Consider the following 16,829-nt stretch of genomic DNA (forward strand, 5'->3'; position numbering starts at 1 on the left):
GTCTGAGTGACGCTCTCGAGAGAACTGATGCTTCCCGAACAAGCGAGAGTGGCCGAGATGGCGCGATCATCACAAAGCCCATGCGGTCGTCACGTGTTCGGCTGGTCGAGTACCGAATTTTTGGTCGAGCACCGCAGCAAAAATTTCTCGAAAATTTTGGTCGAACTCCGAATTGTTCGAGTATAGAGTCGTTCGACTACCGAGGTATCACTGTACTACCTTTTAATGAAGGATAGGATTGCGTGTTTCAGGTACAAATCACTTAAAGTTTCGAGTTCAGTGAAATTAGTGCAAACAGAAAATCAAAAGTGATAAAGTGATATGCGCAAAGTGTTACAGTGTTGCGTTCGAGGGTTCGTCTGTTCGTGCCAGTTGTTCACCTAGTCCGATACCTCTTACAAGCTCCCAAGCCCAGGGGAGAAGTAATGTCGAAGGACTTATGGGTTCCACAGGTCTTGATCGACGAACAGACGTTTCCCTCCGTGGTTTCGGGTGTATCTACACACGTTGCCGACGTGATCACCCCACCCACACAAAGACGAGAGAGCCCATTTATTCCTCGTCTGCGGAAGAGGTTTCTCGCAGAAACCATGGACCAAATCTTGCAGCTTTTAAGTGCAAGTCGGTCTCTTCCGCGCAAGTCCAACGGCCTAGGTGTAGCCACTGGGTCAGTTCGGACTCGCTCCAGTCATCCGACGACTGCACACCTCCCAAGAGAGGCAAGTGGTACCGCAACAGGCAGTAACTCCGTCTGTTGCCGCACCAGCTGTTTTAGACCCTCAGTCACAACGGACAGTAGCTCCATTTGTTGCCGTCTTTCATAGACCCTAGTGGTCCATGCTGCAGACTATACAGTCTCAGCTTGCTCCTTCATGCAGGAGTATCGTGCTGGAAGGTTGACAATGCACCTGTTAATCTACAACCTGCCACGGTTGTGCGCTCAGCAGATACTGCGGCTGCCTGCTCCCACACTCCACCTGTGAGAGCTCCACCTCCGATGCGCAGTCGACCCTGCCAGACGCATGTTCATGCTGCACCCTCCATTGACATGCGTGAGCTACCGCATCAGCAGTGGGAAGGTGCTGTAGAGCTGCCGTGTTTTGACACAATGCGGCATGCTCCGCAACCCATGCGGCATGCTCCGCATCCCATACGGCATGCTCCGCAACCCACGGCAGTCCCTCCCACGCACCAACACTCCGCTTTTGTTGTTGCCACCTCCCACACTCCGACTGCGGAGAAGGTTGACGATGCACCCGTGGGCCTACACCTACCACGGTTGTGCGCCCGGCATGGCTTCCTGCTCCCACACTCTTGTTGTGAGAGCTCCTCCACCCATGCACAGTCAACCCTGCCAGATGTATGATGACTCCCACAGACACACGGAGCACTCCTTTGCCGTGCGTGAGCTACCACAAGCTGCCGTGTTTTGACACGGTGTGTCAGCCTCCGCAACACACTGTGGTTACCGCCACTCGCCCGCAGCAACTAGTCAGTCAGGAATTGAGGCTTCCCCACACAACTTTGGTTGTTGCCAACTCACAGACTGTCAAACAGTTACATGACGTTGCCTTCTGGTCTGCTACTAATACACCAGTGCTGTATGTCCTCACGCTCCTGTTGTGGTTGACAGTTCAGTTTTTGACAGTTCACAGACTGTCAAGCAGTTTCATAACGTTGCCTTCTGGTCTGCTGCTTTTGCACCAGTGAAACCCTCACTGAGATAACCTAGCTTTTCTCGGACATGGTTCCTGTAGATGAGAAAGTGCTGTTCTCCCTCCTTCTGATATTCCCTTGAGGACTCTGTCATTTGGAGAGGAGCCTTAAGCTGCTTAGCCTCCTATGGACTTTAATTAAAGCATAACATGCTTCCAGGGAGGGTAAATGGTTCCGCTTCAGTCGCTAACCCCGTCTGTCGCCACACCTGCTCCCATAGACCTTGGGCTTTGTTGCAAGACATGCAGTCCAAGCTTAGTCCTTGATAGAGGATTTTTTACGGAGAAGAACCTTCTTGCCAACGACCTTCCTACCGGTTGGTTGTACACCCTGTTGACGCTGAGGTATCCTACTCACGTCCGCCAGTTGAGATGGTTCCTCCACCGGTGCGACCCAGTGTGGGTGGCCAGTCGCACGTTGACGTTAAGCTACTCTCGGAGGTGGTTGTGGACGTTCAGTGTGTCACTAGGAAGACGTTCAACAACCAGCAGAGGTGACTTGTTGTGACGCAGTGCGGCAACCTCAGCAACCCGATAAGGGGTTGTCTGCACTACCCAGACAGTCTAGACAGTTTCGGGTTGTCGCTGTACTTCCTCGCATCCCCATGGTTGACAGTTCACAGACTGTGCAGCAGTACCATGATCTTGTGTCCGGTTCCGTCACGCATCCACCAGTGCGACCGGATTCAGCGAGTCAGACATTGCCCACTCCGTTGCCGTTTCCTCATCAGTTTCGGATGAGGAACCCTCTGATGAGCACATGGCTGGACAAGACGATCAACCCCCAGCCCTGCTATCCATCCAGGAGATGTTGAAGAAGGAATACGGCCCTGTCAGGCTGTGGATGAGTCTGGTTAGGACACTGTCATCCGTGGTTCAATTGGTGTCACTTGGAAGACTACACCTCCGTCCTCTTCGGTTTCATCTAGCTCTTCACTGGAAAAGGACAAGACGCTAGAAGCGGTCTCGATCCCGGTTTCCGGAAGATAAGTCTGGTCTAACCTGATGAAAGGACTTTATCAACCTTTTATAGGGTCTTCCCCTGACTGTTCAGTCTCCCAACCACGTTCTCTTCTCAGACGCATCGGACGTAGGCTGGGGTGCGTCCTTAGGCGGTAGGGAATGCTCGGGATTATGGAACTCGAGTCAAAGGACAATGCATTTTAACTGCAAGAAGCTTCTGGCAGTACGTCTGACCTGGAAAAGCTTCAGGTCTCTCCTTCAAGACAAAGTAGTGGAGGTCAACACGGACAACTCCCTGCTTTGATGTTCATCTCCTAGCTAGGAGGGACCTACTCTCTGACATGGTGCGAGTTCGCTAGTGACCTCCTCTCCTGTTCAACAGGTCTAGATTTTTCACTAGTAACAAGTTTCTTCCAAGGCAACTTGAATGTCTTAGCAGATTGTCTCAGTAGGAAGGGACAATAATTCCAACATATTGGACCCTCCACAGAGATGTATGCAAGAGACTTTGGGTCACCTGGGGCCAGCCAACCATAGATCTCTTCGCAACCTCGATGTCCAAGAGGCTCTCAATACTTGGCTCACCTATCCCGGACCCAGCAGTGGTTCTTTTAGATGCCTTTCTACTAGATTAGTCTCATCTAGATCCATATGCATTCCCTCCGTTCTAGATTGTCAACAAGGTACTGCAGAAGTTCGCCTCTCACGATGGGACAAAGTTGACACTGGTTGCTTCCCTCTGGCCCGCGAGAGAATAACTTACCGAGGTACTTCGATGGCTAGTAGACGTTCCCAGAACTCTTCCCCTAAGGGTGGACCTGCTACGTCTGCCACGCGTAAGAAGGTACTCCAAGGCCTCCACGCTCTTCGTCTCACTGCCTTCAGAGTATCGAAAGACTCTCGAGAACTAGAGGTTTTTCGAAGGAGGCAACCAGAGCGATTGTTAGAGCAAGGAGCACATCCACCCTTAGAGTCTACCAATCGAAGTGGGAAATCTTCCTAAACTGGTGCAAGTCAGTATCCGTATCCTCGACCAGTACCTCTGTAACTCAAATAGCTGACTTCCTCTTATATCTGAGGAAAGAGCGATCTCTTTCAGCTCCCACTTTCAAGGGTTACAGAAGCATGTTGGCATCAGTCTTCCGTCACAGAGGCTTAGATCTTTCCAACAATAAAGATCTACAGGACCTCCTTAAGTCTTTTGAGACCACGAAGGAGCGTCGTTTGGTTACACCTGGTTGGAATTTAGACGTGGTTCTAAGATTCCTTATGTTAGACAGGTTCGAACCACTTCAATCAGCCTCCCTGAAAGATCTCACCTTTAAGACTCTTTTCCTGATATGCTTAACCACAGCTAAAAGAGTCAGTGAGATTCATGCCTTCAGCAAGAACATCGGATTTTCATCCGAAACGGCTACATGTTCTACATCTTGGTTTTCTAGCCAAACACGAGCTGCCTTCTCGGCCTTGACCAATATCGTTCGTTATTCCAAACTTATCGTATGGTTGGAAATGAACTAGAAAGAGTATTATGTCCTGTAAGAGCTCTTAAGTTCTATTTTAAAAACCTTTACGAGGCCCGTCTGAAGCTTTATGGTGTTCAGTTAAGAATTCATCTTTGCCTATGTCAGAGAATTCTTTATCCTATTATTTTCAGACTGTTAATTCGAGAAGCTCATTCCCTTCTGAATGAGGAAGACCAAGCTTGGCTGAAGGTAAGGACACACGAAGTTAGAGCTGTCACAACTTCCGTGACCTTTAAACAAAATAGATCTCTGCAGAATATAATCGACGCAACTTTTTGGAAAAGCTAATCAGTGTTCGCGTCTTTTATCTTAAGAATGTCCAGTCTCTTTACGAGAACTGCTACACTCTGGGACCATTCGTAGCAACGAGTGCAGTAGTGGTGGGGGCTCCACCACTACAATTCCCTTATTCCAGAACCTTTTTAATCTTTCTCTTGAAATATTTCTGGGTTGTCCGGAAGGCTAAGAAGCCTTCCGCATCCTGGTTGATTTGGCGGGTGGTCAAATTCTTTCTTGAGAAGCGCCTAGATTAGAGGTTGTGATGAGGTCCTTTAGTATGGGTTGCAGCCCTTCATACTTCAGCACCTAGGAGTCGCTCAGCATCCTAAGAGGATCGCTAGGCTCAGTAAGGAAGACGTACTTAAAAAGGCAGAGTAGTGGTTCAAGTCGACTTCCTTACCAGGTACATATTTATTTTATGTTTGTTATTTTGAATAACTGCTAAAATAAGATACGGGATACTTAGCTTCTAATGTTAACATGTATGCTGGTCTCCACCCACCACCCTGGGTGTGAATCAGCTACATGATCATCGGGTAAGATTAATATTGAAAAATGTTATTTTCCTTAGTAAAATAAATTTTTGAATATACTTACCCGATGATCATGAATTTAAGGACCCTCCCTTCCTCCCCATAGAGAACCAGTGGACCGAGGAGAAAATTGAGTTCTTGTTGACAAGAAGTACTTGAGTACCTGCTCACAGATGGCGCTGTTGTGTACACCCCCACCTGTATAGCGATCGCTGGCGTATCCCGACCTTAGATTTCTGTCGGGCAACAGAGTTGACAGCTACATGATCATCAGGTAAGTATATTCAAAAATTTATTTTACTAAGGAAAATAACATTTTTCTTTGATGTACAAAGCAGTCTTTCTTCATATGTTCCCCCATAACTACCTGTTGCTGCTAGACAAATAAGTGGAACCACATCATTCCCTTACTTGCCACCACATAACTACCTATTTACCACGTTTCAGTGACCGCCTCTAGCCCGCGATAAAGGGTATGCCTACATTAAAGTCTCTAGTTAGCTATCTGGTAAAAAGGCAATTGTTCCGTAACCGAAATACAAACCACGCTATTTACAAAGGGTTATTACTTTTAGCGTAGCTGAAATGGCGAGCCATTAGAATTTAACGAGGGTGTATTACCCCCGCGCTAGTTAGCGGGGGGGTAGGGGAGTGGTAGCTAGCTACCCCTCCTCCCCCTCACACACAGGTGAATACTCACTTTCACTTTTGGCTCGGACTGTGACAGACGTCTCTGTCTTGGTCCTCGCTTGGCAGCCATTGTCTGTTTTGTCTTTACTTAATCGCTTACTTTTCTTTTACTCAATATATATGTAAACATGTTTTCATGTTTGTATATATATTTGAGTATAGAAATAAGTAAGTTTCCTTTTCAGATGTGTGTGTGTAGTGTACGATATCTACGTGGAGGCCTCGGCAGTTAGGCCACCACGGCCTAATTTTATGGGTTGCGATCGAGTTTGACTTCGGTCTTTCTCTCTCTCTCTCTCTTGAGGTCGTTCACCCTTTTACTATGTTTTACTACGCCCTTGTAGCTTCCTTCCCGTGTGGGTGGGGTTGCTACGCCGTACATTTTGTTTCAATTAGTTTATGAATCTAATTGTAGTTGTTAATTTTTCAGCTTGTAGAACGATTCCTTTCGGGGTTTTCGTTTTTTTCTTTAGTGTTCATTCATTTTTAAATTACATAATTACATAGTTACATAATTATAATTGTTATAATTCTGTTTTGGTTACAGCTCTCCTTCCGCGAGTGTAAGTGGTTGTGAGGGCACGTGCCTGTTGTGTAATTCTTGTTCCTTTTCCTCGGGATTCCTCTTCGGAGCCTTCCCGGGGGAATGAATGTGTACTAATATTATTTGTTTTTATTTTTTTACAGTTACCGATCTAGTTCGTTTCTGTAATATAGCAACGGTGTGAGCTGTCTGGTTGAGTCCTGGGGATTCGGCTGTTGCTGCCTCCCCCCTTGTATTGTCGTCAGGGGCGTGTCTCCTTCTACTGGTAGTACTCCCGTGTCGACGGACAGCTCTCCAGTTCATTTTAGAACAGTCAGGAGGCTTGCCTCCTTGGGCGGATAACTTTCCTTCCGAGGGAAGTTTTTTCCTGTCCAGGCTTGAGCTTTTCCTCTTTTGGGGGGTTCTTCTCTTGCCTTTTTTTCGTGCGACTATGCTCTTGGTGCTGAGCGGTCGCACCTGCAGTTTCGCTCAAGGGGCTGGGCAACTGCAGGAGCTCCTCTTCGGAGGATTGCCCCTTTTAGGTCACTGGCTGACCAGTCTCTTCCACGAAGTGTTTCTCTTTCGTTCGCGAGAGAGTACACTCATAGAGACTCCTCTTCGGAGGTTTCTTCTGTTGCTGTTGCTGTTGGCCTCCCTCGCCGTAAGGCCCTCCGTCCGCCTCGTCGTAAGGGCCTCTCATCTCCCTATAAGGGTGCTTGAGGCGCCTTTTTGAATCTCCGTTTGCAGCCTACAACTTCTTTTTCTCGATCTTCCGTCTTGGTGCAGATGGACAGCAGTCTAATCTCGTCTTCCGACGGGCAACGGTCTTCCCGACGGACAACGGTCTTCCCGACGGACAGCGGTCTTCCGACGGACATCAGTCTCCCGGCGGACAACGATCCCTTCGGGGCTAAGGGTTGCCCCCACGGGGGTTCTTCCCTTGCGTGTCAGGGTTTCCCTGCGCGCCCTTCTGTTCGTCAGCGCTCTCCTGTTCGTCAGCGCTTTCAAGATGATCTTCCCTGCGGTTCCTGTTACGTGCCCTGTGCGCCCACGTTCGCCCTCGCGATCTAGAACTTCGGTTCAGGTCGGGGTCAAGGACTCTTCTTCTTTGCACAGGCTTCCACGCGTAGCCTTCTGCTCGTCAGCGATCATCAGCTCGTCAGCGATCATCAGCTCGTCAGCGATCATCAGCTCGTCAGCGATCATCAGCTCGCCAGCGATCGTCAGCTCGTCAGCGATCATCAGCTCGCCAGCGATCTCCGGATCGCCCACGTGTGTTACAGCTGGCACGCCAACGTTCTCCAACACTTCTGAAGGAACATGGTTCGCCAGCTACTAGCTCAACTGCGGATGCTGATCGCCATCGCGCGACCCTCAACTGCAGATGCTGATCGCCATCGCGCGACCCTCAACTGCGGATGCTGATCGCCATCGCGCGACCCTCAACTGCAGATGCTGATCGCCATCGCGCGACCCTCAACTGCGGATGCTGATCGCCATCGCGCGACCCTCAACTGCAGATGATGATCGCCATCGCGCGACCCTCAACTGCGGATGCTGATCGCCATCGCGCGACCCTCAACTGCGGATGCTGATCGCCATCGCGCGACCCTCAACTGCGGATGCTGATCGTTATCGCGCCATCGCACAACCCTGAACGATTGCCCGCTTACGCATGCTGCTCCTCATCGCACAACCCTGAACGATCGCCCTCTTGCGGATGCTGATCACCATCGCACCCTTTCACGCGATCATTCACCTGCGCATGCTGCTCGCCATCGCACAACCCTGAACGATTGCCCGCTTACGCATGCTGCTCCTCATCGCACCACCCTGAACGATCGCCCTCTTGCGGATGCTGATCACCATCGCACCCTTTCACGCGATCATTCACCTGCGCATGCTGCTCGCCATCGCACAACCCTGAACGATTGCCCGCTTACGCATGCTGCTCCTCATCGCACCACCCTGAACGATCGCCCTCTTGCGGATGCTGATCACCATCGCACCCTTTCACGCGATCATTCACCTGCGCATGCTGCTCGCCATCGCACAACCCTGCACGATTGCCCGCTTACGCATGCTGCTCCTCATCGCACAACCCTGAACGCTCGCCCTCTTGCGGATGCTGATCACCATCGCACCCTATCACGCGATCATTCACCTACACATGCTGCTCGCCATCGCTTACCGCCAGCGATCTTCTTCACCTACGCGGCAGCACGATCCCTCGCCGTCACGCCCATTCGCCTGCGCGCCCGCGCGATCGCTCGCCTGCGCGCCCGCGCGATCGCTCGCCTGCGCGCCCGCGCGATCGCTCGCCTGCGCGCCCGCGCGATCGCTCGCCTGCGCGCCCGCGCGATCGCTCACCTGCGCGCCCTCGCGACCGCTCGCCTGCGCGCCCGCGCGACCACTCGCCTGTGCGCCCGCGCGACCATTCGCCTTTGCGCGACTGTTCGCCCTCGCGCGACCATAGTTCGCGGCGAATTCCACAGCCGGTGGTAGCAGCAGGGACGCGTGCTCCTAGGCGGCACTCGGGATCACCTCCATCCAAGCACAGGTTGGTAGTGCAGGACGAAGACAGGTCAGTACAGCATTCTTCCCACCTTCTTTTCAGGCAGGAACCGTCGTGTCCTCTCCAAAGGATCGCCCGATCCCTTTCACCTTAGCGAGGATTTCGGACTCTGTGTCCTTGGAGCAGCAGACATGGTTTGATCCGCTGGCACGGGCGTTAATGAGGTTTATGAAACCAGCACTCACCGGCCAGGGTAACAAACCAGCGGCTGTCTCTCCTACGCTGAAGAGAAAGAGAGGAGTGGACTTCGTGGTGACTTCCCCCAGGGCGAAGTTGGTTCCCAAGAGGTCGGTCTCGAGGGTCCCCTCTCCTGCACGAGTACTCTCTCCTTCTCCCGCCCTGGAAGGATTTTTGGCGGGGGGGGCTTTCCGTTGAAGATTTCTCCATCGGACAAGGGGTGACTGCTTACCTCTTCCTCTGGGAGCTTACCAGGTTCTTTCCCTCCTCGGTTACGGCCCGAGGTTTGGTTCAAGGAAGCTACAGGAAGATCAAGGGTACTTTCCTCCTCTCGAGCTCAGGCACCTTGGCCTTTCGTCGTTAAGTATCTACTTGCGGACAAGCTCGATGTTGTACCATCTGGACGCGCTGACTGAAGGCTTCATTCGGGTGTCTCATCTGTGGAGGTCAACGACCTCAGACACCCTTCCATCCTTGAGAAGAGTTTTGTCTTTGCCCAAGGACAGAGACTTAGACGTCTGCTGTGCGGAGTAAATCGACTTCCGGTTTCACTCCTCCAAGGCGCTTTCTTCCAGACTCTGCAGGGCTCCAGCTCCCTTTTCTTTCAACCACGTCGGCCCAAGTTATCGGCTACGACAACTGGGACAAGGTGTCCAATTGCAGTTTCCTCCTGTCAGGAACAGATGGCACGGGAGACTCCCCCGGGGGGGCATAGTCCTAAAAGGAGTTCACGAACTCTAGGATTGCAGGTTTTTTCGCTGGGAGGATGCTTAAGGTTACTCATCCGAATGACAGCTTCCCGATGCCCATTCCCGCACAATCTCTGTGAGTAGCCAAGGATATCGCGCCTGCCGTCTCTGTCAGCGAATTCAGTGTCTCTGAACCTCTATGCCATAGCATCAGCAGAGTTGCCCGGTTGGGCAGAATGATCCATACCTTAGGCGAAGGTCTTCCTTAGGATCATCGACGGCTTCACCCCCGGCCCCCTCAGTCGATCCTTTCTTGTAAGGAAGGATCTGAGAGGGGATGTCCATAGTCGACCTCTCAGCCCTGATCAAGTTTGTCGAACAAACTTCGGCCAGCGTAGACCAGCAGAATCGATCAGACTGGTAACGAGGCGACAGGACTCCTTTAACCCTGGATCGGAAGGACGGGTACTTTCAGTTTCCATTCCATCCATCTTCCAGGGTGCTCGTCGAATTCAGCCTAAACTGCAAGTATTCCTGCTTATGATGCAGTGTGGCTATCCCGCCGTGGCATAGCAGGTTTGTTTCCCCAGAGAACTCTCCCTGCCTTCCTCTTGGCCGCTCAGGTGCAGACTTCCGCCTCCTCTGCTGTTTGGAGGGCTGGTCAACTCCGGTAGGCTCGGGTTTCGACCTTCTTCAGCGCCGGGAAAAGCTTCCGAATGCTGACCATGAGTGTGGGCTCATGGTATTTTGCTTGGAGCCTTCTCTTCCTCTGCCTCAACATCTGGAGTATCTGGCCATGATATTGAGTCAACCGCCTTACCACGTTGGAAACCCCGCTTCTCGTCCGTCCAGCGAGGTTAAGCAACGTCGGTACTTGGATGGGTGACCACCTGGGGACGCCAGATTCTCTTACCACATCCTCCGAGCCTTCCTTTCGGTTCACCGTGGCAAGACTGAGGAGAGTCGCAGTACCTGTTCTCAGTCAAGCAGAGTTTTCAGCCCTACCTTGGAACGTTTCCTAGTTCTTCTTTCCTCATTGACCCGTTTATAGTCCGAACGGTCGCCTCAGGATAAGTTCCATGTGGGGCGATCCAAGTTCCGGTGGCTTCAGGCAATGTTTAACCGGACTCCCTGGCCCTATGGGACCAGCGGAACTATTAAACCTACAATGGGTGTTGACCTATGGAGCCTCTTGATGGTAGTGGATATTCTCGTCCTTTCCCCACATTCTTGATGCGGTTCTCGGACTCGTCAAAGGAAAGGGGGGGGGGGCATGTTCCGGTCCAGGCCTATGGTCAAGACCTGAAGGATACCTCTCCATCATTCAGGCAGGCTTAAGGGCCTTAGTCTGGCCCCTCTTCAGATCCTACCGCTCCTGCCAAGTCGCCCCGTTGCGTGTCGACTTCATGCTAACCAGCAGGGGACGCATTTTCACACCTTCACATCTTGCAGTAGAGATATCGGGATGATTGAGATTCTCTCAATTCCACCATCGGCTCTCTCATTCCAGGCAGGGGAATGTTTCTCTCAGACTATCCGAGCAGAGCCTCATAGAGAGAGTGTACCTAGGGGTCTTTGACCTTGGGTAACCAGCAAGTGCTGGTCTGGGGGACCTGATCGCGACAGCTTGGAACCTCAAGCTTCCGCTAGTTTTCCCCCCAGTCTCAGACCCCGAGACTCTGGCAAGATGCATTCCGGTGATGGTGGGACAACTTCGACGCCTGCGTCTTCCCTCCTTTTTGTCTGCGGACAATGGGTCTCAACAAAACCAGGTTGTCTGTCAACCTTTCAATGGGAGAGCTCCACTGGGACTATGTGCAGAACGGTTTCTGGACCCTCTGCTTCCCCTGACGGAACTCCCGGGAGAGCTTCTCCCACGGCGCAGACTACTCAAGCAACCACACTGCGACATCTCTCCCGAACCGGGGCGTCGCTTCGGCTTCATGCCTGGAGACACTACGCTTCCTCCTCTAGAAGAGACAACCCGCTACAGTCGCGGTACGGAGGTCGCGTCATCTGCGATAGTCATCCACAGGGGTCTCCCAGGCAAAGTGAAGAGTCTAAGGTGGTTGGTGCCGTGGGAGATATACCTCTTCCCGTGAGGCCTCTTCTCCAGCAATAACGGTCTTATTGCCTTTCGGCGGGAGGAAACTCCTTTCCGCTCTTGGCAATGAAGCCTGTCGCTCAGCCTTTCCCTGACCTTCAGGCTTAAAGGAATAACTTTTTCCTGCCCGCTGGATCTATCCTCGCTCATGCGAAGCTACGATCGTCCCTGCCCTAGTCGGAGGAAGACCTCCAACTTGGAGCATGGCTCGGACTTTTAGTCCTTTAAGAGATCTTCTCAAGACCCTTTTACGACAGGCCTCGGATTGTATTCCGCCCTGGGTCTTCTGCTCACTCTGGCCACGGCCAGTGTGTAAGCAATCTTCTTGGTCTCTTACTACTCCCCCCCTTTCTAAGGAAGAGGGGAAGGCAACATTCAGGCTCGCTCCTGAGTTGTTGGCTAGACTCAGAATCTGTGGGTCCCGACCCTTCGGTCCGATTCATTCAAGATTTTGAGTCTCCATTCTGTGTCTGATGTCCCAAGACCTTCTCTTTCTTGCCAGTACAGGAATCGAGAGGTTAGCGCTGGGAACAGCTGCAGTTTGGCCTCAGTTGCAGCCGATTTGGGAACACAAGGAGGACATGGGGGGAGAGTCACCAGTATACCTCTTCAGCCCGGACTCAAGGACATTCATCTCGACCTGTCTTCAGACCCTCCCCCGTCACGTCGCCCTACAGCACGATGTTGGATACATCGCAACGTCCCTCGCCTTCGAGTAATACTACTCTGTGACGCAGGTGCTACAAGCTGGAGTCTGGAAGCGTCTGATGACCTTCGCAGCCCGCTTCCTGCAGGGCGTGACCCACAGGAGTCTCGATACGTTTTCTATCGCTCTGTGGTGGCTACACAACAGCTGGTCTAACCTCAGGCTCCTTTTTGGACAGGTAGCAGAAGGTTGAGGGCATTGTTATCAGGTTTTAGTCTGCATGAACGAAAGAAGTATGTCTGGCCCTTACTTCTTTCTTCATCATCCCCTCTACGGGGAAGCAGCATCCTGGTCTCTGCATAGCTGACCTCGAACCTCTGCAGGTAAACCATGCTTCCTTGTGTTCCGAGTATTGAGTCAATACTGTCGCGTCCCCCATACCCTGACGAGGTGGTATTGGGAACGTCTTAACCCAGAGTTCCTTCTGGAACTCCAGGTCAACTGCCTAAGACGGGTCACACTTCTTCCTTCACACACAAGCTTACATAGGCCACATGGTTCCTTGCGGTGCAAGGAACTTGTGAGGTGCAGGGACTCCTTTTCTCGAGTGCGACTCACTCGGATTCTGAGTCCCCGGGTAAAGCCAAAGCCAGTATGGCTGGGGACTTTCCACCCTTCCTAAGGGATAAGTCACCCTTTGTAAATAGCGTGGTTTGTATTTCGGTTACGGAACAAATGACAAATTCGAAGATAATTTGTATTTTTCCTAACCATACAAACCTTAGCTATTTACACATATTTGCCCGCCAGCCCTGTCCCCCAAGACAAGTCCTACCTCTAAGTGAAAGTGAGTATTCACCTGTGTGTGAGGGGGAGGAGGGGTAGCTAGCTACCACTCCCCTACCCCCCCGCTAACTAGCGCGGGGGTAATACACCCTCGTTAAATTCTAATGGCTCGCCATTTCAGCTACGCTAAAAGTAATAACCCTTTGTAAATAGCTAAGGTTTGTATGGTTAGGAAAAATACAAATTATCTTCGAATTTGTCATATTGCTTGAAATTTGCCATTTGTTCTTATGAATATACAAACCATTATCTTTTAAGTAGTAATGTAATAAATAAGTAGTGTTTATTTATATCAGGTTGAAGACACTGCTGAAAAGCAAGTGAATTTGAAGGGCCGAGTGAGAAGGAGTCTCAGAGCTCAACTTCCAGAAGAGTTGGATCTGTATACAGGCGACATAGTAAACATCACTCATATTGTGGACAAGGATTGGTACAGGTATGTGCTTTGTTCTGAACAGTTGATAAATTTGTACATGGGTTTTAATTTGTTCACCAAACTAACAAACTTTACGTTATTTATAATGGATATTCTTTCAGCAAAGCTGGAAGGTAGCCAATTAGATTTTTTGGTGCAAGGTGGCAACCCTACCCAAACACTGGGTAGGGGTTGCCTAGGGGTACCAGCCACCTGTATATATATTCACAGTGCGGTGAACTAGTCACTTTTTCTCTTTGGCGTGTAGACAGCGGTTGTCTCCTCTCTCTCCTCCTCAAGGTTGCCATAGACATTGACGAACATTGCTGTTTCGGTTTATTTTATGCTAACTTTCTCCTATACGAATACAGTATGCCCTGGTTGCGAGGGTCACCCTTGCGGGACCTTCATGTCATCGGTGGAGACTGACCCACATTCTTTATGACCGACCGTTAAAGGACATTACACTGATTAAACCTCTGTTGTGTGTTCTGCTAAGTTACCTCCTGTTCCATTTGTGGCCTGCGGTGCTTTAGCTTAATGATTGGTGATGCTAACGCGTTCGACTGTGGCAAAGCGCTCCCCAACGCTTCCAGTCACCTGTGGTGTGTGTTAGTCATCCTCCAGTGAGATTCTTGCGTTTTCACGTATGATTCTTGCGTTTTCATGAGTAAATCGCCCGATTTCGGGAGTTTTTCTCTAGCTATTATTATGGAATCTGGTTAGTTTGCGATTCCAACACCTTTGGTGACGATTCCAGCTAAGACTACGTGTGTCGTTAGACCAATTCCCTTCCCTGAGGGGTTTAAAGAACCCCCAAATAAGTTTGCGGGTGTTCCTATGTCTCCCAACTGGCCCCTTAGAACAACTAAGGAAGATCTCTCTATGCTGTTGAGGTTCCTCTCCTGAGGCGCCTCGGGCATCTGAACGTCCTCCAATTCATAGACGTTCTTCACCCCCCGGGCCTTTCGGAAAGGGGAAAGCTTCCTTCTTGGTATGATACTCTGTTATCAGACCTCCAAAAGTCCTTCGGTTTGGCCTTTCACTTAGGCCTCGTCCTTCTCAAGTCAGGAATACCCCACGAATTCCATTGGAGAGTTTGTCGTTGGTTTTCCCTCACATTGACAGTCACTTAGACCCCAGGAGACTTCAGTCCCGAGTAGCGTCTCCTTAGCACAGAGTTCTACATCCGAATCCAGTGCTAAAGGTAAAATGACTTCTGTTTCGGACCCATGTCTGCAACGACTTCCTTTAACTCCGATTAGGAATGTTCACAGATTAACCTCTGAATGGAAGAGGTGTAAGGCAGTCTTTACTTCTAATGCAGATCTTGTTCAACCTCGCACAAGCAGTGATTTTGGATTTCCCAGGGAGATTCCCGCAAACCTGTCCCTAAGTTTGGCGTTTCGAAGGAACCACAAGCTCTTCCTATGACTTTGATCTTGGATAAGCATTTTCCTCCTCGGACATTAAAACAGTTTCCAAGAATGCTGAGATAAGGGATTCATATAGACAGTAGTTTTCGTGATACCGTTGACGACTCTGACCTACCCCAGGCTTCCATGGATGAATGCTTGGAGGTAGATGATAATGTGGACACAGACGAAGAATTCCTTCCAAGAGCGGCTAGTCCCAGCTTCCGTTCAAAACAGGAGCGAAAGGACTCTGAGCATGCTTTCTGGCAAGTCGTAATCTGTATGAGATCCTTCAACAAGTTGTCGAATTCTGGTACGACTTCCCAGGAGGGCAAAGAAATGGTCTTAGACCAGATGTTTGGAACTTAGAGGCCCCCTAAGACTAGTGCAGTTTTACCCTGGTCGAAGGGTCTGACGGCTATCTCACGGATAGCAGGAACTTATCCCACTTCCTTTTATACTTCAAAGGAAGTATTATGAGATCGAAAATGAGCCTCATTCAACTTTGACTCTTGACCCCTCAGTCAAACAGCTGACTAGGGGTATTCCTACTCAAACACTCTTTTTCCTTGAGAGTTTCTCTCTCGGCATCTGAACTCCTGAACATAGAAAGAGGTGCTAAGTATGCCACTCGGGCCGCTTCTTGGCTCGATCTATTGTATGGTTTGGAGCATTAGGACGAATCGTGCATTCCAAAGATTTATTTAAAGAATCCACGAGGAAGTCCTTGGAATCCTTCCTGTTATCGGGTAACCATATGTAGGAATTTCTATCGCACCATGTAGTTAACGTATGTGCGAGTGCTGCCATCCTGAAATGTTGGGATACCGTAATAGGTCATTTCCATAGGCAAGTGCCAAAGGTGGAAATTTCATGTCTGAGAAACTAAATGCTTGAGGGTTCTTCATCTCTCTTTGCCCCGAAGATGTAGAGAGGGCAACTGATCGATGGAGAAAATCTTCTAATGATTCTCGCCTTCACAGGGCCATGACATCTCGGTCTTACGGTAAGCCTCCACAGCCTTCCAGAAATTAGCAAAACACTTCTAACCCATCGACTTCCAGGTCCTCAGGACATCATGTGGTGTCTATATGCCCATTTCAAGCCAGAGATCATAAAGGATCCAAACTCTTTTGAGGGAAGGAAAGAGGTAGAGGGAGTGGCCGCGGTGGCTGCCGCCTCTAGGGAGGGCAATCGCCCCACCCAACCACCAGTGGGAGGATGCCTGCATCGCCTCTGGCAGAGGATGCAGCATCACGGGAATGATCGTAGATGGTTGCTGTGATCGATTTAGGTTATTGCGTCCCATTCACACAATCTCTCCCTCCTCTGACTTGAAATCCAATTCCGTTAAGTTCCTATTCGAAGGGGCCCGTAAAGGAACTGGCCCTTCGGTCCGAGGTTCAGACCATGCAGCAGAAGGGCACTCTTCAAGAGGTCCTCGATGGGTCTCCACGCTTCTACAGTGGACTTTCTTGTAAAAAAGGCTTCTGGAGGCTGGAGACCAGTCATAGATCTCTCTCCCATGAACAAGTGTTTCCAGCAAACTTCGTTTAGGATGGAGTCAACAGACACGGTCAATCAGGCAGCACGGCCAAGGGACTTCATGTCTACTTTAGATCTCCAAGATGCATACTTCCAGATCCCAATCCATCCATCCTCAAGGAAGTACAGTATCTCAGGTTTGTACATGAGAACATTCATTATCAATTCAAAGTTCTCTGTTCGGTCTC

The 16,829-nt window shown here is 50.4% G+C and overlaps 1 protein-coding gene across 2 annotated transcripts in view; it reads left to right on the forward strand.

Annotated features, from left to right (window-relative positions):
- Positions 1 to 16,829, forward strand: part of LOC137615189 (dynamin-binding protein-like) — a 228,203-nt gene that overhangs the window by 44,134 nt on the left and 167,240 nt on the right. For both annotated transcript variants that reach the window (XM_068344831.1, XM_068344832.1), the window contains exon 5: positions 13,563 to 13,702. In XM_068344831.1, coding sequence (XP_068200932.1) covers positions 13,563 to 13,702 — 140 coding nt within the window. The remainder of the gene's footprint in view (positions 1 to 13,562; positions 13,703 to 16,829) is intronic.

Source organism: Palaemon carinicauda, chromosome 21 (genome assembly GCF_036898095.1).
Source record: "Palaemon carinicauda isolate YSFRI2023 chromosome 21, ASM3689809v2, whole genome shotgun sequence".
Lineage (NCBI taxonomy): Eukaryota > Metazoa > Arthropoda > Malacostraca > Decapoda > Palaemonidae > Palaemon > Palaemon carinicauda.